This window comes from Lissotriton vulgaris, chromosome 1_1, assembly GCF_964263255.1.
Source record: "Lissotriton vulgaris chromosome 1_1, aLisVul1.2, whole genome shotgun sequence".
Lineage (NCBI taxonomy): Eukaryota > Metazoa > Chordata > Amphibia > Caudata > Salamandridae > Lissotriton > Lissotriton vulgaris.
This window is the reverse complement of record NC_141685.1, coordinates 736,144,462-736,170,355: the sequence shown is the minus strand read 5'-3', so window position 1 is coordinate 736,170,355 and position 25,894 is coordinate 736,144,462. Positions and strand designations below refer to the sequence as shown.

General features: G+C 47.3%; 1 protein-coding gene across 2 annotated transcripts in view; it reads right to left on the bottom strand.

Moving 5' to 3' along the window:
* CEP350 (centrosomal protein 350) overlaps positions 1-25,894 on the bottom strand; it is a 1,459,870-nt gene that overhangs the window by 1,399,885 nt on the left and 34,091 nt on the right. For both annotated transcript variants that reach the window (XM_086955422.1, XM_086955428.1), the window contains exons 3-4: positions 10,655-10,698; positions 9,827-9,941 (exon numbers count right to left, since the gene is read on the bottom strand). In XM_086955422.1, coding sequence (XP_086811548.1) covers positions 9,827-9,941; positions 10,655-10,698 — 159 coding nt within the window. The remainder of the gene's footprint in view (positions 1-9,826; positions 9,942-10,654; positions 10,699-25,894) is intronic.

Below are 25,894 nucleotides of genomic sequence, written 5' to 3'. Positions count from 1 at the left end.
TATACTACTGGCCGGCAGCAATTCATACCCGGACAACGTCAGGACGGGCTGCTAGTATATATGTATATGGGCGTAAGGCAACGATTGACAATCGAAATTTGCCTAGCTTACGTAACGGTAAGTTTCAATTCTATTAAGGACACGGAGGCGAGGATTATGCTATATCTTCCTTCGCTTTATTAACATAAAGACTCCACAGCAGCTTAGGAAAAAATATAATAAGAACAAAAAATGCTTTAAACATAAAGCATTGACGTAATGTTCAACAAATCAAACAACTCCCAAGAGTCTCTTTGCATAACAATAGTCCATAGTCCTTCCACACTGTCCATCATCACTATATAACCGGACTTCTCATCATCTTCCTCCTCTTTCTTCGCTGCTCCCGCAGCCAGATAAGTGCTTTCCTATATTTTTTCCTTTTTCATTGTGATTGATTGTCTTGTGTACGATCATTTGGGGGACTCATTGCATGGCTTATTCCCTTACAGAGTCCCCAGTTGCGGGAACGTTCTTCGTTCCTACGCGACTTTATTCCCACTTGTGTGCGGTGTGTACATAGACCGCAAGGGGGCGGCCTGTCGTCTCGCCGACCCTTCGGCGCGCCTCCGCAGTACCAGGAGCCGCGCCGTGGAGTCTGCTTGCGCAGGAGCCAGCCCTCGTGTACCCCTCTGACACCTGGTGACCTGGGTCTGTAATTTACCCGTTTTTGACGCCCGCTGGGGTCTGTATAGCGGCTCTGACCGCGTGAATCACCTTCGGGTGGCCTTTGTGCACCTCTTTACCCGAGTGTGGCCTAGCGCGCTTGAGGGGTACGTAGACCCGGTCCCGGCGAGGAGGGTCTGCGCGCTTGGGGGTTGGTGCAGCCCACCTGCCACGTCAGTGGGCCCAAATCGTGATCGCAGCCGCTTGGCCTGCCCACATTCGAGAACTTTCTCGGTTGCCGCCCTCTTGGGTGCCCCGCATTTGCCCTTGGTTCCGAGATGGAAGGGGAATACGAAGAAGAACCCTGCCCCTATCTGCAGGATGACGAGTTTTATCAGGCGGTGGACAATTCCATCTATCGCTGCGTGACGGAGGTGGCTCCATTGCTAGTATTCACTACCACAGCCTTACCCAAACTATGGGTCACCTGCCCACTTCTGATGGACAGCGAAAGAGCAATAAAGAAAGATGCCTTTACTTTTTGTATGGTCCTTGTCACATTTGCTGTGCTTCAAAGACAAAGGTTAAATGCCAGGCTAGGTCTTCTGACAATTTGCTGCTTATTCTTTTAACATGGGGATTGGTTTTTACTTTTCTTTCTCTGACTGCAAAATGAGAGGCACTTTTAAAGAGCAATATGGGACAATCTTGTTGGGAAGGCTGCAGGATGTAATTTAAAAAAAAATAATTTAGATAATTGTAAATGAACTGTACTAATATTTTGAAACAGTTAGGAAAGCAAACATTAAGCAATTTTCTTTGTAATTCTGAAGTGTTCTGGAAACAAAGATTTGAATAGGATCAAAACAAGTCAAGACACTACTTGCTGATGCACAACTGATATTCACCGGAACCCCGATTTCCACACACAACTGTATTTTTTATAGTTTTATCAGTAAAACTTTATGTCTGAGCAAGTTTAGCATCAATTTCAATGGGAAACATGCTGTCGGTAAATAAAAGTGTGCTGCCAAAAGATGCTTTAGTAATATATTTAGGCAATGTATGCCAAAATGCACCACCAGCTACATACTACACCCTTGCCACTGTCCTGCTGAATACAAATGCAACACTGTGTGTGAAGCTAGAAATTTCCACAGTCCCTATGACTTCAGTAATCACAATGAAGCACAATGAAGGTGTGGATGAAAAGTTATTGAAAGTGAATAGGATACTGTTGTAAAATATGTCCGATACATAAAAATTCTCGATAACAGTGGAGAAGTAGTAGATAAGATAGTAATGCTGTATTAAAGACATCACAGACTACAAATGCATATAAAAATCAAGAACTAGAAGAGGACTAGAACTAGAAGAGGAGTTTGACGAAGAAACAATCCACAGAATCATAATAATGTCATTCAGTGGACGATCCTAGACCAAAACAAATGAGTAAACAAAGACTAATAGTTTGTCTTCACTTTCAATAAAAAGAACAGAGAGGATGGACAAAGGTCCAATAACAGTAAAAGTAAAAAGAAAGATACACATGTCTGATTCACCAATCTAAAACGAACACATTTCTCTCATCAGTGAAGGGAAACGGACAGGTTGGAGAAGCACATGCTGACATAATGGGACACTCAAGGTGAAATTACAAAGACAACTGTATAAGTACGATAAATTGGGATAGTTATAATGGTATGCAACAGTGGTTAACCAGAAGGAAAAGAGTGATTGAATGAAGTGTGGTACATTTACCCATAAAAGGGCGATCAGGTCTTTAAATGGAAATACACTTTCACATACTTTGGAGTGACAAGTTGTTCGTATCCTTACGAAAGGACATACCTAAACAGAATGATAATTTGTAGAACGTGGCACAAAGGACAATATTAATCCCAAAATGTGCTAACGACCAGCTAGAGGTATAAAAGGTCACATGAATGAACTAAATGTGGAAGATGAACCCAATAAGGTACAATTAGGATCTTAGTTCATATATATGAGTGTACATGGTGTAAAATAACTTAGTATTATTGCTTTACATGAAAGGACAGGTATAATTGTGAGTTAGATGGGCTACTGTTGCTCAACATACACATTATAAACTCTCATGACGTTACACTAGAGAGATAAAAACATGTCTGCTCACTACTGGAAATGAGAAGAAAAAAAAGATTAATGAATATGTAAGTAATCTTATAAATGTACTATTTATTACATGTTACCACATATATGTACTCCTCAAAAGTGGGTAAATCATAGCTGGTATTCCGCTCAAAACATGTAAAGTCACAACATGAATGCAAATAGACACAGTCTGAGAATAAGCTATTTATACAAACAGTTATAATAGTTGTGAAACTGTTTGAACAGAACTAGAAGGTAGAAAAGGAAAATAATATAATTGACATTGAGCCAGTCTGCATGTGGATGTGCAGGCCAATTTAGATGACATTTACAACATTTGAGAGTGATGGAAAAGAGCGAACAGCATGACCAATTTTTCTCCCCTGACTCTCACAGTTTGAAGTTACCGATTAAAATGTGGAAGTTGCGGGATGCTCCTCCGCCGAGGCCCTTCCTCCTACATTTGGAAACAACAGTTGTCTGTCCCGACAATGGAATACAAATATCTTGAATTTTATATTGCGCGAGATTCAGTAAGAAATTGGGAGTGGATTGTATTGCCCGTGTAGGAGAAGATTTTTTAAAAAGGTAAAAGAAGGAGCAGGTTGCCTGTTAATTTGTTGCGTAACGTTGCACTAGAGAAAATGATTTTAGTACCCAGAATTTTGTTTATACTACAGAATTATTCCTACAAAATCCCTACTCAGTTTCTTAATCGAGTATGATCAATACTAATACCTTTCTTTAGACAAATAATCAACCACTTCATCTTTAACAAGTTTATTCAGTCATTTTGTGAAGGGGGTTGGCGATGGCAGTTGTGAGTTTGTATTACTGGGCAACCCAATTGATTGTGATGAGTGACTAGACCTCTGGAAGCAGAAAAGACATGGCATTTCACGCCCAACGACACATACTAGATGAAAAAGGCGTAATGAATCTGGTATATTGCGTTCTGATCCCTAGAAATCTTCCCCCCATGGAACCAAACTGCAATAAAGTTATGGCGGAAAGAAGGCTATTGAGGTGGCGCTTCGACAGTATTTCCTCACCAACCATAGCTCCGTCCCCTCACCGGGTACTCTCTGGGAAGCGGGTAAAGCCACCATGCGTGGCTTCGCTAACGGCCAACTCAAACTCAACCGTTCGGCCCAAGATAGCCCGATATCCCTCCACGAGTCTCCGGCGACCCGTCTAGAGAGGAATGCGCCTGAGGCACAGGACAACCCCCAGGCACAGAAGCTCACACTATTGAGGGAATAAATCAAACAAATCTCTATGTAGTCAGCTAAGTTGCTATAGAGGTCCTCCATTGTCAGAGTATATGGCTGGGGAGACAAAAATGGGAAGATTCTACATGGACTGGCCACATATCCCCTAGCCAATTGCATAATCCCAGAAATTCTAGACTCCGAAGGACTCACCTACCGCACTTCTTCTGCCGTAGCCCAAACTTTCACAGATTACTACTCCAGACTACTCTCCCCAAAGACCTTAGACCTCTCTCTCCGAACTGATCAACCTGGAAGGTCTCTGCCTTCCCCACCTTAGTGAGGCAGAATAAGCCGTAATCAATCTCTCCATAACACATGGGGAAATAAATGAGACCCAATCTTGAATCGCATCGGGGAAAACACCAGGCTCGACGGCTTTCCACAGGACTACTATGCTGCATATGGGGACATACTTGTCCCTCACCTCTCTGATCTATTCGCGGAGGCCGTTGACGAGGGATCATTCCCCCCAGAAACCGATGCGGCTACTATCGTTGGCCTCCCAAAGACTCAGCCACCCTCGCCAAACTGCGCAGGCTATCGATCAAACTCTCTTATTAATATGGAGGTCAAACTATATACCAGAATGCTAGCCCAACTTCTAAGACCATACCTCACCAAACTGATACACCCAGACCAATGTGGCTTTATGCCGGCACGAGGTACAAGACATTGCCTCCGACATCTCCATCTGGCCCTAGCGAACCGCCAGTCACTAATCCCCTACCTAGCACTCCTCCTGATCGACTTTGAAAAAGCCTTCAACTCAGTCGACTGGCACTATCTGCAAGACCTGTTGGTCAAAATGGGCGTGGGGCAACACTTCTGAAGTTTAGTTAGGGTCTTGTATTCCCGACCCAAAGCACGAGTGCTCATCAACGGAGCACTCTCTGAGATGTTACCGATTGGAAGAGGCACGAGACAGGGGTGCCCCTCTCGCCCCTCCTTTTTGCCCTGGCGATGGAGGCCCTGGCCTGCCTCATTCGGTTGGATGATGGAATTCAGGGATGGAAGTGGCAAGGCTCCCACGAGGACAAATTTGCTTTATATGCAGATGACGTCCTGCTGTTCCTCACAGAGCCTGCCCAATCCGGACCCAGGTGCCTCCACATACTACATTCCTTTGAACAGGTCTCAGGCCTGCATCTGAATTCAGCTAAGTCAACCTTGGTCCCCCTTTATCTGTCAAGTGACTGTTTTGATTGGAAGTCAACTACACCCATCAGGCAGCAATCGTTTAAATACTTGGGAATCTGGGTCGCATTACTCCCAGAATTTGCATGGTCGCTCAATATCACATCATTAGTCAGGAGGGCCAAAGAAGATCTCCGGTAGAGGCAAGCCTTGCCATTTAAACCCCTAGGGCATAGCGTTCCAAACTTTTCATGTTGACGAAACACTTTTTGGAGAAGCATAATTTTCACGACACAGTAAAGCAGTGTAGCGAGCGAGAGTAGCGAGGCCAAACCAACTAATGGGGGCTTAGGGGAGGTTCTCCCCATGGAGAAAAGTTTGAAAAAAAGGGGGCAAATGGTGCATTTTTAAGCAAATTTGAGAAAGCAGGAAGGTTAATAAAGCAATTATTAATCTGCTCTAACAAAGACAGTGAGTGGCAAAAATGGGTGTACGATTAGGTTTGTGCCTGGAAAGCAGCATGTTTTAAAGTTTATGTGTATGTGTGTCACGCACAGAGCAGGCACTTAATCACTGGGATTATTGCTATGAATGAGCGTCAGACAGCTGAGTATTTAGACAGAATTATGCCTTTTCGTTTGACTTTTTGTTTTCTGCTGTATAAATATTACTCATGGTAAGATGCTCATATCATTGCTGAACAGTCTGCATAGTCCCCTCTCACCCTTTGCCACTGACCTCATGCCTCGCATTTCTAAATTAATCTACAAAAATTAGACATCAAGAGACAAGCCAGTTTCTGAGTAATACATGTTTGGCAATGTTGCTCTGTTTGGACGTTAGCAGGAGAATGGCGATACGGATTTCTGAGCCGATAAGATAGCTTGCTGATTTAAGTACAGTCAACTTGAGCTCACCGCAATATTGACTGCTTTCTGTCTTAAAGTGCTCATAAGTAAATGTGATAGGAGCACATTATTAATCTCTTTAATGGGAGTGAAGAACAAGGCTGAAAATCCGCTTACTGAAACATTTAACAGTGTTTTCAGTCTGACTCACTAGACATCCAAGAGTAGCTGAACTTCTGCTACCCGTAGATTTCTAGTGAGTCAAACTGAAAACAGTGAGAAGAAACTTCACGATCACTATGGAGATGCGTTGGAAAGGTGGCGCAGTACTAAGCAGCACAGAGTCTAAAATAGGTCTGCAATTTGTGGAGCAGAAATGGAAAAAATATCACTACAGTTTTTTTTTAGGCCTCAGCAGCCCAACCAATCCAGTTTTGGAATTGTATCATATCAGACAATTTATTTAGAGTGCTTTCAGTATAGATACAGTGTGGGAGGATGAGGTATAAGAACGCAGAGAAGCAATCTTGGCCTGCCCTTAAGCACCACAAATCCATTCTGCTGTTTTCAAACCTTTCCTGGTACCGAGGCCTAGGACCCACCGCTTCCAGGTATTGGATTGTCCGGTGTTGCAGCCAGGAAACGCAGCCGTGGTTATGCAGATTGAAAGCGGGCTCGTGTTTTGCAGACGTGCCTTCCTGCTCGAGTTTGGGGTTTACCCGAATATCTCCTAATTGGATTGGGTTGTAATGTTAATCTGAACGTGCATTTGTTTGCTGTGGTTGGATGATACGCCTACCCGGTAAGTGAGAGAATGGTATGCATATGAACAAGTGTTACCATCCTTCCCTTGAAGAGAAAACTCGAATCTCGTCTACTGTCTTCCACTTCACATTCATCACTGCTAAATACCGTGGTCAACCTGCATCAAATTGTACACACAGATTGGGTTTTGACAGAGAATGCTTGGACGGCAATAATGCCAGGGATTAGCTGCATTGCAATATGCTACTTAATGTTAACAGTGCAGCATCTCGCGTGTTTCTATGCAGAGCACTCCAAGCTATTTCCAAAGAGGTTTACAGGCAGGTCAGGGGCCAGCAGAGAGCCCGAGTTCTTTATGTTTTTCTGATGGGCTGCAGTTACAGAGAGAACATGTTTTAGGTTTCCTATTGCAGTCCTGCTGTCTAAGGTTGCTGAGTGGTGAAGGAGCACTGCCTTTGAAATGAACCACACCGCAATACTATCATTCCAGCATAAACCGAAAACTGCACATTAATGATAATAGCGGAGCTTTCCACAGGATGCGGCGTTCTTGTTTGAAGTCGTATTCGTGTGTTTACAGTTCTAGTATTCACTACGCATTCAACTATCCACGGGTACGGCAAATGGAACCGGCCGCGCACACTCGCTTCTCTCCTGCCTCTGTGTAACACATACTGTTCAACATAATTGAAATGCGCAAACGTCTTGATGTACGCACCGTCGCGCGACACACCTATACATGTCAGGCGACACAGTACTGTGTCGCGACACACACTTTGGAAAGCTCTGCCCTAGGGAGTGTCGCCCTTTTTAAGATGAGGATTCTCCCCAGATTCTTATACATTGTCCAAAATACCCCATTCCATCTTCCTTAGACTTGGTTCAGGAAACTAGACAGTCTTGCTACTAAATTCCTCTGGAGCGGGATGAGACCAAGAATGGCTATGACCCACTGCCAGACCCCACCCTTTGATGGGGTTAAGGGCATGACTAACCTATATTTATACTACCTAGAAACCCGCCTACTCACCTTGCAGGATTGCTTCAATGGGGGCTGGTCAGATCCGGCATATCAGGTTGAGCTGAACAAACTGAGACTTTCCAGAATTCAAGCAATGATGAACGGAGGACCAATACCCAAGACGCTGCCTGTGATGACACGCGCAGCTCTGCTGGATTGGAGCGCTTTCCTGCGCTATACCCAGTGGGCGAAAACACTAACCAAACAAACTCCTCTCTGGCAGGCCGCCTGGCTTAAAGAAGTGGGAGAGTTGGAGGGGTTCCGAGCATGAGACTCGATTGGTATTTTGCAGTTAGGAGACATAGGTTGGCGATTACATCCGCACATTCCAAGACCTGCAGACCCGACATTCCCTCCACCTATCGCAATTCTACAAGTATTCACAACTATGACACACCCTCAACACATATATACCAAGTGGCATGACACTCCAGGAATACAGCCCCTCAGAAGCGCAGACCATGATGGGGAATCTGGGGAAGGGAGGGGTATTGCGAACATATAGTCCCTGAACTAATAACGGGCCAACCACACAAGACCGACTCAGAAGTCAATGGGAGAACTGGGTGGGTTCCCTTGAGGAGGAAGACAGGAGAGATGCCTTGATGGCACCCAAAACCATCACTACCTCAGCCAGGCTCAGCCTGGTCCAACAGTTTTTTCTCCACACTGCCTACCTCACTCCAGATCGCCTCTACAGAGCAGGCTTGCAACCAAATCCATCATGTACACCTTGTCGCCAAAAACCTGCAGACTTCTACCACATGCTGTGGACATTCCACCCACTTTGCCCCATACTGGGGAAAAATAGAAACAAAACTTACTGAAGTCTTGGGCTTAGAGTCATCATGACGGTGGCCAAGAGGGACATCAATGCAGCGTTGAAAAATCCAACCACCCTCCGTAGTATAACGAAGTGGCGCAGGGGTGTGGATTGGTGTGCAGCTCAGGAAAAGCTTCTATACGAAGCATGGGGATGCTCAGCCAAACACCACAAGGTATGAGGCAAATGGTTGGGACAAATTGGGTAATGGAGTTTTTTCGTCTCAATTGATCCAACTACTCTATGTGAGATCTCGTGGGAATATGGATTGCAATGTACGTCAAAACCCCATGGACATAACCATCTTTATTGTTTAACTGTAATGCTACAATGTGCTGTACTGTTGCATTTTTCAATTAAAATCAATAAAATGGAGTATTAAAAAAAAGTGGAAGGGGCTGCGATGGATGGGATGTGAAGGCAGGTTGACACAAGAAACACCACTCTGGTATGGAGCATATATTTGTTGCATACGGCAAGGTAAGAGATCCATGAAATGGTATCTCATTGGGATCATTTTGGAAGGTGATGCCTCCGCAGTTCTGTAAAATGAGTCTGTTGCAACTACCTAGCTGTAACAGATGAGCAGAAAATTCCAGGGACTTTATAGACAAGCGTTGGTTCTGCCCACAAGTTAAAAAATACTGGCAGAAAGCTATTGACACTTTATCCACTGCTTGGAGCTGACCCATTCCATTCTCGCCTAAACTGATACTGCCTAGAGTGATAGAGGAAATGGCGGGAGTCAAGGGATAAAAGGGCTTTAGTAGCCTTGTGTGCATTAATTCCCAAAAGAAACAGACAGTTGTCGTAGGTCATTGGCATCCCAAGGTATACCACCTGAATAAGGAGAATGGACTAATGCTTAGGAATAAAGGATTACATTTAAAAGTCAAGGGGATGCTCAAATCAGCAAAATACAATATGGGGTGAGCAATAGTGGCATCATCTTCAATTGAATATAATGATGTAGCTATAATTGTCATGGGATTATGGTTTAACTGTGTCAATACAAGTTTTGTTCGTGCAAATCAATTTGTATGCCTTTGTCTTTTCATAAATAGGTGCAAAGTGATATATCTCATACTATATGTCGGAAATAAATAAACTAAAATAAAAGCTATCAAATTATAACAGCGTCAGCATCTTCAACTAAGGAGCAGGTTACTTGGTTATTACTCACCTTTGCGGCTGACTTTCCTTGTGGCGCTAGAAGACGGTTTCTTAGAGCTCATGACAGAGTCGCACACAACTGTGCTAGTAGGAGCTGCCTCAAGTTTATTCTCAATGTATCTCAGCTGTTGAACGAAATAAAGGGACTATTGAACGAAATAAAGCAAACTAGTCAACTTAAAAACTTAAACACTCCCTCCCCCATGATTCTGTAGATTTTGACACTATTTCAAAGACCAATTAAAAAATAACTGCCTCTATTGTGCCCTTTAGCCATGATTCGGGGACAGAGAAGAGACAAAAACCTAATACAAATCATCATCAATCTTTCTTGACTCATTGTTTACTTAACCTTATTGGAACATGTCTATTCCCAATCAATTTTTCTGAACAATGCCAACAAGCCTCAACATACTATGTTCACACTATGGCAACAATACAATTTCCTCATTTTAAGTCCTACATCAGCCCACCACCGTGCCTCAAATACACTGCTCTACTGTCTTGGAGGTGCATGACCAAGGCATTTACTATACAATTTGCGGTCTGCCTTTAAGTACATGACTTTCCTTTCTAATGCCCACCCCTTTCACCAATTCTTTATTTATGAACACTAACACTACTCTCATTCCATTACCAACAGCCCTTGCACCGAATTACTCCAGCCTGACTATGCATTCGTTCCTTCCCTGCCCATTAATGCCTCTCACACACAGTGACATGCACCCCTCTCCAAACCATAATCACCCGTTTTCTGACCACTAAACACTTTTTCACAACATGCTTTCTTCGCATTATCAAAGCAGGCTACCATACACCCTTGCATGAGAAAACTTACAGCCGCCTTTGTCTGTGAGAAGGTGTCCCAAACATTGCTGAGATCTGTGTAAAGAAATAAAAAAAAAATCAGTACAGTGTCTACTTAAAGAAGACCATGTATTGTGGTCAGGGGGGCTCTGCCAATTCTCTGCTCTGGCTCCCTCCTACTGTTTCCTACTTTAGGACGTAGCTGAACCAAAAGAAAGATTAGATCCTGAAGCCAGTTTTTCGGTTTCTTGGCATTTAAAGTGTTAGCTGTAATGATTCAGTTCTACACCTTTAGATAAAGACTGCCATCACCTAAGCCAGTGGTACCAGATAGAACAATCAGAAACGGAATGCTACATGAGACTTACATTATTAATGCATGTGGCCCAATCAATTGCTACTGGGTTTGTTCAGCTTCAAAAGTGGGAAACGGGTAACTGAGCAGAATGTAGGCCAGGATGCCCCCCAAATATTGAGTGAAGTGGTCAGAGATTCACCCAAGTACTCCCTTCCCTGCCCAACGATCACGTTAAATTGGCATGGGCCCTTCAAGAAGGAACATCTTTCTGACGTACGCAACTAGAAGTCTCCTCTTACTTGCAGAGACACACCTTTGTGAATTACACTGAAGAACATTCATGTTCAGTTGATGCATGATTTCACTGAGATTACAACACCTGTTGATTCATTCACTCAAATAAAAAAATATTAATCACACCAAAGCATTCAAATAACTAAAAACAGATTTTATTTAAGCTGTGATGAGACAATGCAGGAGACCAAAAGTCTCACAGTACTACAGAAGTAGTAAGAAGCCATGACATTTGCTACTAGTGCGAAGAATAAGGCAGGCATTTCACAACCATAAAAAGCACGCATCAGCAAGAGTATCATAGACCGAGAGAACCCAGAGTCAACCAGCACATTATTCAGTCCCCAAACAGCAAAAAACAAGCACCCTGTATGAATATACAGTATGTAATGTTATTCGTAAAGCATGAAGGGACGCAACTCAATGTCCAGAGAGTGGAGCAACCAAAAAGAAATGACAAGACTTTTCAGAGAAAGCAGGTTTGTGGTTGTTTACCATAACAGTAGAGAGCTAGGCACAATCCAGAGCACCTCACCCCATTAACAAGCATTGGCAAAGCGAATTGGTCTCACCTATGCAATTGTGTTTTAGCCATGTTGTACACCAGTAGCGTGGAGGGGGTATACTGGGGTAGAGTGGAATAGGGTAGATTGAGGGCAGAGTGGAGTGAGGTGGATTAGAGTGCAGGAGTGGGGTAGATTAGCATGGTACATTGCAGGGGAATAGATTGAAGTGGGTAGATTGGGGTGGAGTGGGGGTACATTGGGGTGGAGTGGGGGAGATTGGATTTAGGGTGACCAACCGTCCGTAAATTTCACGGACAGTCCGTAATTTCGGCCGTCTGTCCGTTGTCCGTGAAGGATCTTTTAACGGACGCCATTTGTCCGTAATTTTAACCGGCACCGGTCGCAACTCCCTGAAGCCGGCGCATCTTCCACCCACCTCTGTTCTTGACTCCGATGCTGAGGGCCAGTGTAAAAGACTCCAAGGCAGTACAAAAGCTCACATACCCAGCAGCATTGGAGAGGCACAGCGGGGTGGCAATCCTCACACCTCCAGCCCTTGATGAGCTGTTAAAGGTGCTTGCTTGAAGGTGACAGAGAGGGGAGGGGGGGGGGCGGCAGCTTCAGGAGCAGGGGCATCTATTCAGATGCAAACAGCCCTGAATGCGCCATGTCTCCGCAATTTAGAGGGGCTTCACACATTCAAATTTCTCTGAGGTGATAATATTAAGCCATACGCGTCATTACTTCTAAGATTTCCACTAATCAGTGAGCAGCGGTAAAATAAAGTAGCAGCGTGCAAATTGGTCCGATCACATCTCAGGCAATCCCTTTTTGCTGTAGTCGGGCTGGGGCTGAGTCAGTCAATTGCCAGCAGGGCTGAAACTGAGGCAAGGGAGGGGGTGGCGGCTGAAATGGGGCGAGTGAGTCACCATAGAGAGCACTGCAAGGAGGAAAAGAGCAGGTGACACAGTGACAGTCAGCCTTTGGTCTGGCAGTACGTATAGATTCATTTTACAAACACTGTCCACAAAATTATTTGACATGGAGAAAAATGTGATAGTAAAACTGTTCTGCCTGGCCTGCCTTAATTTTCCAAAACCACAATTTAAGATTCCTTAGAGGGTTTAAGGCACCTGCTGCAGGCATCTCTCGGCATCACGCAAGTCGCATGATATGCCAGTAATACAGCTTAGGTGGTTAATACAGCTCAGGTGGTTAATGCACTTGCTGGAGAGGTCTGTGTTCACTCTGATCATAGGTTTGAATTATAAAATAACTTAGAGGGTCAAAAGAACCTACTGCAGAATGTTGCATGTAAGTTGTAGGTCACTTATTTGAATTATCGGTAACATTGCTCAGTGAGTTGTTGCATGTGTTCAGAGATGCATGTATAACCGGCAGATCAAGCGTTACAAAAGTGTTAAAGTAGCTGTATGAGGTATGCACCCACTGCAAAACCTGTAAGGCAACTGAAACTTTTATTGTTTTAATGTTGGTTAAAGTGGTTATTTTTGACAAGTATCAATCCTTATTATAAAGTGCCAAAAACCAATTCAGTGTGCAGTGGTACAATGAATGACTCAGTGAGTTGAACACTTGCCGATTGAACCTTCCGTACCTTATAGCTCAGGAGTGCAAATCTGAGCCTTCAAACTTCCACACACTTCAGTTGACAATTGGCTGAGTTGCTATAGATGATGTTTTGAACGCTCTGTGTGTTCATGCCATATTTAGAGCGCCTAGAGCGTGGCCACATAGTCCCCCAAGCGCTGTCTTGTTTACAGTCGGAGATGCCAATCCTAGGGAAAAGGGGATCCCATGTCCCAGGCCTTTCCCTCCAGTGCCTGATCTTTCAACTGTTGCTCATTTAAAATTCCAGTCACAACCCGTGCTTTTAATAAAGTTATTAAAGCAGTGGCGAAGCTATTACTAATTAAAGGGTCGAGTTTTTCTGGTGAGGAGGAAATTTAAAGAAAGGGCGCAAAACGAAGTGGCATGTCCAAGATCACACAGTTCTTGTCACCCGGGGAGGCGAAGGCTGAACGTTGGTTCCCTGGCTCTGCAGTCATCGTTTTAGACCATTGTGTATATCCGGTATGACGATGAAGCACCGAGATTCAATGCTATTTGTTGTTATCATGTGTGATGTAAAAGATTAACACCAGCAATAATACCATTTATGTATGAAATGTACTGCTCCGATTTTAGACTCCCTGGTGTAAATTGTATTTTAACTGTGACAATTGTTCTTGCTGTGTGCAGCTAGTGGGGTCGGTGAGAGCAGAGACAGACAGGAGTGATATGCAAGGGCACAAGAAGAGGAAAACAAACAGGAGTGATATGTAAGGGCACATGGAGAGGCAAAGGCACAGATAAGAGAAATGTAAGGACACGGACAAAGGAAAGACACACAGGAGTGATATGTAAGGGCACAGGGGGAGCAAAGATACAGATGAGGGATATGTAAGGGAACAGGGAGAGCAAAGACACAGAGGAGTGATATGTAAGGACACAGGGAGAGCAAAAGGCACACATACTGAATAAGCAGCTACCTATGTTATATGACATCTCTTTATTAATGTAATAACTGCACTTTCACAATTGCTTTATTAACCTTCCTGCTTTCTCAAATTTGCTTGAAAATGCACCATTTGTCCACTCTTTTTTCAAAAATTTCTCCCCCGAACCCTCCGTAAGTTGTTCCAGCTTGCTCGCTACGCTCGCTCACTGCGGTGCATTAGGACAATATAGTTATGCCTCACCACTTTCAAATGTCACCAGCCGCCACTGGCCCCAAACATCCTAGAACTGGCCCTGATTACACCGAGGAAGCACGTGGTTCTCTTCACAGATTGTAATTACTGTCACTAGATTGTAAGCAAACCTCAGTTCTTCAAACATGCAGTCTATAATGTAAGAAAATAAAGAAATGGCACAATCGCACCCACACTGATTAACAAAGTATGGAGGACAATCAGTTAAATCAGTTCTCTTGGAGTATCTCCTTTAAGTACTGTACATCAGTGTGTGGGGGGGCAAAACTAACATTTTGGAAAGAGAGTCTGTCTTCTCGTTGTCTTGTCCAGGAGGGGGTGAGGAGCCCTACCCCACCCTGGAAGAGACCAAGATGATACTAGAATACTGCATGCCCACCCCTGTGCCCACCCTGGTGGATCCTGTTCCCCCTCCTGTGATGGCTCCTGCCCCCCCCCCACCCCCAGTGATGGCTCCTGTCCCCCCCGCCCCTGACCTGTGATGGCTCCTGTCCCCCCTTGTGTTGGATCCTGTCTCTGCCCTGGGGGGCTTCTGTCCCAGTCCTGGAATGGCTCCTGCAGCGAGGGTGAAGTTCTTGATGGGCCTCTTCTCAAAAAGGCTCAGCTCAAAATTAATATGAAAAAGGTGGGCGAGTGAGCAAGTGAAGGGATGGCTGGTTGGCTGGATGAATTAGTGAACGGGTGAATGGATGAATGAAAGATTGAATACATGGATAATGAGGGGATGGATGATAGATGAGTGAGTGGAAGGATGGAAGAGAGAAAAGGAAAATATCTGGATGTATGGGTGGAAGGGTAGCTGGATGGGTAAAAGGGTGGATGGATGAGTGAAAAGGTGGATGATGAGTGAGTGAGTGGGTGGATGCATGAGTGAAATGATGGATGGATTGATGAACTGATGAATGGTAGGGTGAATGGATGGACAGATGAGCGAAAGGGTGGATGTAAGGATGGATGAGTGAGTGAGTGAGTGAAAAGGAAGGTAGATGGCCAAAATGATGAATAGATGAGTGAAGGAGTGAAAGGATAAATGGATGAGAGAAAGGATGGATGAGTGATAGGGTCAATGAATGGATTCATGAGTGGATGAGTAGATGGGTGGGAGGGTGGATGGATGGATGGATGAAAGGAAGGATTGCTAAGTGAAAGGGTCGATGGAGAGAGAAAGGGAGGATGGATGACTGAAAGGGTGGAAGGATGAGTGACTGAGTGGATGGATAGTAAGTGAAAGGATGCCTGGATGGGTGAAAGGGTAAATGGCTGGATGGATGAGTGAATGAATGGATGGATGGGTAGAAGAGTGGATGGATGCGTGTACAGATGGATAGGGTGACAGGGTGGATGGATGAGTGAAAGGATGAATGAAGGGATGGATGAGTGAAATTATAGATGGAAGGATACATGATGGATAGGTCTGCAAATGGTTGAATATGTTTGGATATGGCTGGGCTTGCTTATATACTATTGCGCGACCTCTGATGTGTCTGTAAAACGTATCCAGTTGTCCTGAAGTTGTGTCCTGAATTTTGACCCTTTGTCCTGAATTTTTACACTCACCGTCCTGAATTTGCACCAATGCCAGTTGGTCACCCTAATTGGACTAGGATATATTAGTGTAAAGTGGAGTGGGGGAGATTAATGAAAGAGAGGAACACAGTGGATTGAGGTAGATTGGAGTAGAGTTGGATAGAGTGGTGTGGGGTAGATTTGGATGGGGCAAGGTTAGACTGGAGTGGGGTTGATTGAATTTGGGTAGATTGGAGTAGATTGGAGTAGAGTGAAGTAGACTGGAGTGGAGTAAATTGAGGAAGGTTACAGTGGTGTAACAATAGCGCTTGCAGTGCGGGGGCCCAGGTTTCAGGGAGCCCCCCTCAAGCACTGTGCACGGATGGCAGGCCCCTAACCTCAGAACTCCCGACTGCGTCCGCTGTGCGGGGGCTCCACTCTATGTACTCAGGGGGCCACCCTCAAGTTTCGTTAGGTCACTGGTGGATTGGAGTGGGGCTGATTGGATGGGGTAGATTGGAGTAGGGCAGTTTAGGTTGGAGTGAGGTAGGGTAGATTGCAGTGGGTGGCTTGGGAAGGAGTGGGTTAGATTGGACTAGTGTGGGGTAGATTTGAGTGGCATGTGGTAGTTGAAAGTGAAGTGGAGTAGACTGGAGTGGGAAGACTGGGGCGGAGTAGATTGGAGTGGGGCTGGGTTTATGGGAAGAGTGGGGTGGGGTGAATGTAGTGGGGTAAATTAGGGTGGGGTATGGTGGGGCAGATTGGGTGGATTAAAGAAGGGTAAATTGGAATGAAGTGGGGAAGACTGAAGAGGGATGATTGGAGTGGGGTAGTTTGTAGTGGAGTAGATCGGGGGAGGATAGTTTGGGGAGGGGTAGAGTGGCGTGGGGTGAGTGAAGTGGAGTAGATTTGAGTGTGGTAGATTTGAGAGGAATGTGATAGATTGGAGTGAAGTGGAGTGGGAGGATTTGAGGGGAGTGTGGTAGAGTGGGGTAAACTGGAGTGGAGATGAGTTGAATAAATTGCAGTGGAGTTTGGAGTGGGGTAAATTGGAGTAGGGTAGGTTGGAGTGATATGGGGTATATTGGAGAGTAGTAGATTGAAGAAGATTAAGGTAGAGTGAAGTGTAGTAGATTGTATTGAGGGGAGGTAGATTGGGGCAGATAGGAGCAGAGTGGGATAGATTTGAAAGGAATACAGACAATTGGGTGAAGTGGGGTAGACTGGGGTGGGGTTTAATGGGTTATATTTGAGAGGAGTGGCAGAGTGTGCATGGTGTGGTAGTGCACTTCCAATACAGAAACACATTTCATGAAAATAAGCATTATATTCGCACCAAAATGCGGTTTTACTGCACGCAAATGATAATGTGTGCAAATGTCATCATCTAGTATATTGATGCGTTTTGACTGTATTCAAATATTTGTTTTCACCAAAATGTGCTTCATTTGTACTAGTTCTTGTGTGCTAGGAAAAGGGAAACAATAAAAAGAGAACAGGTCTTCTGATATTATATGGGTACTCAGCAGGATTGTCACATAAATTCTCTTACTTTTAAGTCAGAGAAAGACAAATAAACACCAAGCACCCTGGAAGAGATAGCCTGATATTTGACATCCATCTATGAATGCACAGTATACGTGACAAGATAAGAACAAGATTTAAAGGTCTGTTTACAGAAAAAGACTTATTGGAAGAATACAGTAAACGCAATTTAGGCAATGGGAGGGACAAACTGAACCTGGAAATCCTAAAGCAAATACAGGCAGCAAAAAGAAATTCAGAAAGTGTGAGTTACACACCACAAAACCAAATGGTAAGCAACAGGCAGAACTCATTCCTAGGTCAACTTTCTGAAAGTCCCCACGCCCTTCTTCAGCAAATCAGACAGTTAGGCTGTCTCTTAGGCTGCAACCTAAAAAGAGAACCAGTCCTACAGCTGCATAGATGAAAGAACCAGTTGCAGTGCACAAAATTCTTATAGTGAGTGGTCCCAAAGGGCATTACCTAGAAACGAGTGCAAATTGAAAACAATGTAAAACAAAATAACACCGATACCTTGGGAGGAAATTAGTTCAATGTTATTTAATCACATTGAACAGTGGTATGTACTGGTTAGTCAGCATATGATTCCAAACACTTTGCACAAGTGCCCCACAGCAAGGGAGAAAGGAAAGGGGGGGTAAAAGTGCATTAAGTGAGGGTCATAAAGGTGAATGAAAAAGATGGTGACATCTTCATGATCACAAAATTAGTTACAATAAAAATGGCTTGTTTAAGCCACTAGAAGTAATTGTCTGTGTATCACTGCCATAACAAGAAAAAGTATCACAGTTACAAATCACTGTTGATAGTGGTTGGCATAGAACGACAGCACCGTCGACATTTCGACTCCAAATAGAGTGTAGCCTTTTAAATTCCTTAGGGCGTTGTCTTCCTCAGGACTAGAACAAAGGGGCACCTGGGAAGAATGAGAAACAATGCTAAGTCTAAAGTTGAGTGGCATTGTCTGTTAATGAGCCAAAAGGAGTGAAAAAAGCTTCATAATATTACCACGGGACACCCTGGACTGTGGGTGGTCGATGGTGTATATACTGCACCAAAGTAAGGTACAGTGTGCACAGAGTCCACAGTCCCCAGAGATTTGGCAGAGGTTAAAGGTAGATTTAACCTTACTCTCTAAAGTGGTAGCTTGGTCGAGCAGAAAGGCACCATATACTCTTAATGGAAGCACTGCACTTACAGTGCCCAGGAATTGACCTGGGTACTGTAGGGGTACAGGGCTCCTGCACCTGTACCCACAACACTGGCATAGGGCACCCAGCTAGAGGGGTGACTGAGGTATGCCAGGGCAGTGTTTCATTGGGCATGGCACACAGGGATGTGTGCCATGTCGACTCTTTGTTTTGTTCTTCACCGAGACACTCAGCCTGCAAAGGCAGTGTGTGCGTCAGGGCACATGGCCTCCGAGGGTGGCACAATTAGGGCTGCAGCCCTTAGGGGCCTTCTCTGGTCACAGTTCCCTGGGTACCTAGGGTACCATTTACCGGGGGCTGACATGTGGCCAGAGATGCCAATTGGGTTTAGGCTTCAATACAGTTTTAGGGAAGGAACACAGGCCCTGGGTACCTCTCTAAAGTGGTAGCTTGGTCGTGCAGAAAGGCAGTTTCAGAGGACAGTGTAAAGCATTTGTTGTACACACTCAGTCAGTAAATTGTCTCACACACTCAAGAACTGAACTCTAGGTCAATTGTTTTGTATATAAAAATATATTGTTCTTTTATTTTAGAACCACAAGTAGGTATAAAAATACTTTCTCAGAATGGGATGCTACAGTTGAATACTTTCAAATAGCAATAGACTTTTCAATGCAATAGGATACAGTTGTTGCAATATGCAACACAAGTTAAACACAATTGTAACATTGATCTCCTGGATTCTGGGTCCTGGATTCAGCCCTGGTGCATCTCCTGTAAACAGTTGAAAGAAATCGTTTTTGTTACACAGGCGATTTTTATTTGTATGTTTCAAAAATCGACACTTAAAAGAATTTAAGGCAAAAAGCAGCCAATGTTATCCTATGGAGGAAAATCAGGTTATCGGAAAATCACAGTTGTAATTACTTTTTAAGGTCAGTGCTACGCACAAAGATCCAGCACTGGCATCTCTCCTGGTAACAGGTGAGTTATTTCGTTTTCGTTGATCGGATGATTTTTAGTGAATATTTCAAAGTTTCAAAACTCAACACTTAAGAGAATTTCCAAGTGAAAACCAGTCAATGTTACCCTATGGAGAAAATGTAGGCTATCGGTTTCAGGTAAGTAGTCGACTGGCAGAGTTAAGGTTCTGAGGTGAGACTCCGGGGTCTCCCAGGTTCAGGTAGGTACAGTAGTTACACCCTCAGCGGCACAGGGGCAGCCGGGTGCAGAGAGAGTAGGCCCAATGTTAGCCAATGGCGGGTAGCGGGCCTTTTTGTTGGTGGCTGCTAGCAGGCAGACCACGCGGCTGTGGGAGCTGAGCTCCGGGTCACTTACACAGGGCAAGTGGGGAAGTAGAATAGAACAGTAGCTGCATTTCCAGTGGCACTCGGGCGGCTGGGTGCAGGGTGCTTTTGGGCCGTCGGGCGCTCCATGGATTTCAGTGGGAAAGCTGAAAGAAGAACAAAGGCTGTAAACTCGGGGACAGAGATTCTTCAGGTGCGACAACTACTTCGAGAGGTAAGTTGGGAAGCTGTAGGTTAGGTAGACACCCAGGAGTTGGGCACAGGGGGCCTGAGGCGCCGGGGTGTCTTTTGGTTTCAGGAAATCTTACCCTCTGATGGTCGCGTTTGGAGGGGTCCCATGTTGTGAGGCTGCAGTCGTCATCAGGAGCGTCGAGGAGGGTCCTTGGGTGCTGGATTCTGGGTCACAGTCGCCGGGGGGAGGGGGTGTCCTTGTCGTCTTTGTCCACTCAGGCAGGGGCCGGGCTCGGCGGGTGCAGAGTGTGCTGGATTCGCGGTTCCTGGCTGGCACCAGGGGTTGTAGATCTTTGAGCAGAACCACTGCTCGTGGGAGTCCCAGTCTTTGGATGAGCAAAGCAGTCAGGTCCTCCACGGTTTTCGAGGTCGCTGACCACAGAAGACGCTTGGGTTTAGCAGGAGCAGGTTCGAGGGTCGACAGGCCGGTAGGGCTTGGGGCCAAGTCAATTGGTGTTGTCCTCTTGTTAGTAGCTGCACGGCAGGTCTTCTTTCTTCTTGTTCTTCTTGGTAGTTTTGGAATCGGGATCTGAGGAAGGAAGGTTCAGGGTGCCCCTCAATACTAAATTTAGGGGTGTTACAGGTAGGGAAAGGACAGGGACCAATGGGTCCTTTTCCTAGGGTGTGTACATCCCCTATCCTGCCACTCTCCAGTGGGTGGGGGCAGGAGCCTAGCTGTGATTGGGTAGGGCTCCCCATCCTCAAGATGGCGAGAGCCCGGAGTTGTGCTTTACCTTGCCTCCCCCACCTGAGGGGTGCGGTTGGCAGAGGCTGGCACATCCCCTTTCCTCCCTTTGGTTTTCCCACCTGTCTTCTCGCCAGAGTGGGGTCAGAACCAGTGGGGGCCAGTTGCAGAGTACAGCAAGTGGACTGGAGAAGCTCACAAAGGTGGCATGCCTTTGAAGCTTTCCCTGCCCATCCAGGGGGAGGAGGCCAGCGCCTCACCCCAGGATGTGCATTGTTGCAGACCCACGAGAGCGGATATCTTTCTACCCAGGGGCCCAGCAACATGTCTGCTGGGTGGCAGCCTAAGCAGCCTCTCAGTCAGGACGCTGGTTGTGGGTTAGTTTCAGGGGGCAACTCCTAGTTGCCCTCTGTTGTGCACTTTACATTAAATGCCACACTGGCATCATTGTGGATTTAATGTGCTGAGAAGTTTGATACCAAACTTCTCAGTCTTCAGTGTAGCCATCATGGTGCTGTGGAGTTCATGATGACGAACTCCCAGCACCATATACTCTTAATGTCAGCACTGCACTTACAGTGCCCAGGAATGGACCTGGGTACTGTAGGGGTACAGGGCTCCTGCACCTGTACCCACACCACTGGCATAGGGCACCCAGCTAGAGGGGTGACTGAGGTATGCCAGGGCAGTGTTACGTGGGCAATGCACACAGGGATGTGTGCCATATCTACTCTTTCTTTTGTTCTGCACCCAGACACTCAGCCTGCAAAGGCAGTGTGTGTGTGTGTGTCAGGGCACAGGGCCTCTAAGGGTGGCACAATAAGTGCTGCAGTCCTTATGGGCCTTCTCTGGTCACAGTGCCCTGGGTACCTAGGGTACCATTTATCAGGGGCTGACATGTGGCCATAGATGCCAATTGGGTTTAGACTTCAATACAGTTTTAGGAAAGGAACACATTCTCTGGGTAGCTGATTGGCAGGATCCAGGGCACACTCAGTCCAGGTACATCAGCAAGTCACCAAAATGTGGGGGCATACCATGCAAGAAAGATGGCACTTTCTCACAAGAATCAAGAGAAAAGTTTAAAGAAAGTAAGTAAGAATATGATCCAGAGAAAAAGTGAGAAAGAAAACAAGGGAGAGAAAGCATGAGAAATATAAGGCAAGAGGAAGAAAGTGGGAGATAAAGACAGTGTACGATTAAGCATGAAATTCTACAAGAGATAAACAAGGGAACCTGATTCTTTATATTAATATTTGGGGAGTCAACTGGAGTCATACTTCTTTATGGAACCAAATACAACACAACAATCCTTGAGATGTAGGAGAGTTAACAAGAATATTCTACAGTCTAAAAGAATGAGAGACCAAGATTCACAAACCTACGGACAGAGGGCACTAGAGAAGACAGACACAGTCAACCAATCAATCAATCATAACACTTGTATAGCGCGCTACTCACCCGGAAGGGTCTCAAGGCGCTTGGGGGAGGGGGGCCGTTACTGCTCGAACAGCCAGGTCTTGAGTTGCCTCCTGAAGGCGAGGTGGTCCTGGGTCAGCCGAAGGTGGATGGGGAGGGAGTTCCATGTCTTGGCCGCCAGGAAGGAGAAGGATCTGCCTCCGGCGGTGGCTCTTCGGATGCGTAGTACGGCGGCGAGGGCAAGGCTAGCGGATCGTAGCTGGCGGGTGGGCGTGTGGGAGGTCAGGCAGTCGTTGAGGTACTTGGGGCCCAGGTTGTGGAGAGACTTGTGTGCGTGGGTGAGGAGCCTGAACGTGATCCTCTTGTTGACGGGGAGCCATTGCAGGTTCCTCAGGTGGCCGGAGATGTGGCTGCGTCGAGGGATGTCTAGGATGAGTCGGCGGAGGCGTTCTGGATGCGTTGTAGTCTTTTCTGCAGCTTGGCTGTGGTTCCGGCGTAGAGGGTGTTTCCGTAGTCCAGCCGGCTGGTGACGAGGGTCTGGGTGACCGTCTTCCTGGTTTCGATCGGATCCATCGGAAGATCTTGCGGAGCATGCGGAGGGTGTGAAAGCATGAAGAGGAGACGGCGTTGACTTGTCTGGTCATCGAGAGGGAGGAGTCCAGGATGAAGCCCAGGTTGCGTGCATGGTCTGTCGGCTTGGGGCGGTGCCCTGGGCTGGGGGCCACCAGGAGTCGTCCCAGGCGGTGGGTGATGGCCCAAGGATGAGGACTTCCGTCTTGTCTGAGTTCAGTTTCAAGCGGCTGTTCTTCATCCACTCGGCGACGTCTTTCATCCCTTCGTGGAGGCTGGTTCTGGCGGTGTCGGGGTCTCTGGTGAGGGAGAGGATCAGCTGGGTGTCGTCGGCGTAGGAGATGATGTTGAGGTTGTGTTGGCGTGCGATGGCTGCAAGAGGTCTCATGTAGACGTTGAAGAGGGTGGGGCTGAGTGATGATCCTTGCGGGACGCCGCAGATGACTTCGGTGGCCTCGGAACGAAACGGGGGGAGGCGGACTCTCTGTGTTCTTCCAGCGAGGAACAAGATGATCCACTTCAATGCCTTCTCTTGGATGCCGGTGTTGCTGAGGCGTTGGACTAGGGTGCGGTGGCAGACAGTGTCGAGCGCGGCGGAGAGGTCCAGGAGGATGAGTGCCACTGATTCCCCGTTGTCGAGAAGGGCTCGGATGTCGTCGGTGGCTGCGATGAGGGCGGTCTCGGTGCTGTGGTTGGCTCTGAAACCGGACTGCGAGGGGTCGAGGGATCCATTCGTCTCGAGGAAGGCAGCAAGCTGTCTGTTGGCGATCTTCTCAATGACTTTGGCAGGAAAAGGGATGTGCGAGATGGGGCGGAAGTTCTTGAGGTCGGTGGGGTCCGCTGTTGGTTTCTTCAGTAGGGCGCTGAGCTCGGCATGCTTCCAGCTCTCCGGGAAGATGGCGGTGTCGAAGGAGGTGTTGATGACGTCTCGGAGTTGGGGTGCGATGGTGGAGTCGGCCTTGTTGTAGACGTGGTGGGGGCAGGGGTCAGTCTGAGATCCGGAGTGGATGGTGTTCATCGTGCGGGCTGTGTCTTCGGAGGTCACTGCGGTCAAGGTGCGGAGGGTGGCAGTGGGGTGCGTTGGTTCGACGGTTGGTTGCGAGGATGGTGTGCCGAAGCTGTTGTGGATGTCGGCAATCTTGCGGTGGAAGAACGAGGCGAGGGAGTCGCAGAGATCTTGTGAGGAGGTGATGTCGTTGTTGCCGGTGCTGGGGTTGGAGAACTCCTTGACTATGCTGAAGAGTTCCTTGCTGTCGTGGGCGTTGTTGTCTAGTCGGTCCTTCAGTGATTTCTTCTTAGTGGTGCGGATGAGCTGGTGGTGGTTGTGGATGAGCTGGTGGTGGTTGCGGATGAGCTGGTGGTGGTTGCGGGTGAGCTGGTGGTGGTTGCGGGTGAGCTGGTGGTGGTTGCGGGTGAGCTGGTGGTGGTTGCGGGTGAGCTGGTGGTGGTTGCGGGTGAGCTGGTGGTGGTTGCGGGTGAGCTGGTGGTGGTTGCGGGTGAGCTGGTGGTGGTTGCGGGTGAGCTGGTGGTGGTTGCGGGTGAGCTGGTGGTGGTTGCGGGTCGCGTGTTTGAGGGCGGTCATGTTGTCAGTGGTCCGGTCGAGGAGCCAGGCTTTCTCGAGGGTGCAGCAGGTCTTCTTGGAGTCCTTGAGTACGTCGGTGAACCAAGGGGCCTTCTTGCTTCTCTGTTTGCTGGGAGGGTTCTTTAGTGGTGCGAGGTCGTCGGCGCAGGCGGTCAGCCATTGTGTGAAGTTGCGGGCTGCTTTGTTGGGGTCCGGTGTGCTGGCAGGTGGGTTCTGGCTGAGGGAGGCGGTGAGCTGGTCGGCGGTGATCTTGCTCCATCTTCTGTGGGGAACCTGTTGCGGGTGGTAGTGCGTGGTGGTTTTTCTGAAGCTGAAGTGGACGCAGCTGTGGTCGGTCCAGTGAAGTCCGGTGGAGTGGCTGAAGGTGATGTGCTTGCTGGATGAGAAGACTGGGTCAAGCGTGTGGCCGGCGTAGTGGGTGGCGGTGTTGACCAGTTGCTTTAGTCCGAGGTTGTCCAGCAGGGTGACGGTGTTGCGGTCCTTGTTGTTCTCCAGGTGGAAGTTGAGGTCCCCTAGGAGGATGTAGTCGGCGGAGGGCGTGTGGGCTGATGAAGTCCGTGATGTCTTCACTGAATTGTGTGCGTGGTCCCGGGGTCTGTAGATGAGGGTGCCTCTGAGGGTCGTCTTTGAGTCGGTGTGAATCTGGAAGTGGAGGTGTTCAGCGGCGGTGTAGGTGTCGTCGGCGTCTGTCGTGATGCGGATGGTGTTCTTGTGGACGATGGCGATGCCTCCTCCGGTCTGGTTGACGCGGTCCCTCCTGATGATCTTGTATCCATCCGGGATGGCGATGTCGAGGGCTGAGGAGGCGTTCATCCAGGTTTCAGTGAGGAAGGCGACGTCTGGTGATGTTGTGTCGAGCAGGTTCCAGAGTTCAACGGCGTGTCTGTGGACGGAGCGGATGTTGAGCAGGATGCACTTGAGGATGCTACAGGGGTTAGGCTTGGCGGGCGTGGTGCATGTTCGAAGGCAGGTGAGCTTGCAGGTAGTGCAGGTGAAGGGTCCGTGGAAGCGTTTCGGGGCGGCCCGGCAACAGGCGGGGTTCCGGCCGGTATTGAGTGCGTCGTAGGTCTGTCAGGTCGTCTTGCATCGTCGGTGGGGGCCAGGGGTCCTGGCGCTGGGCGCGGTCCAGGCCCGGACGGGTGCAGACGGGCTTACCTTTGGCCCGCGTGTTGCGCGTCTGCGCGGTCGCCATTTATGGCGAAGTGGGAGGGAGGGAGGAGCAGCTGGGAGCGGGGAGGGCACAGAAGGAAAAGGGGGCGTGGCCGCTAACACGGCGGCGGGGAGCGGGGCGGGGCGGGCAGGGGGCAGAGACACAGTAAACAGTACAGGCAACATAATCAACAACAGCAGTAAATGGGAAATAAAATATAGATTAGCAAGCTGCAGGGAAACAAAAAAAGAGA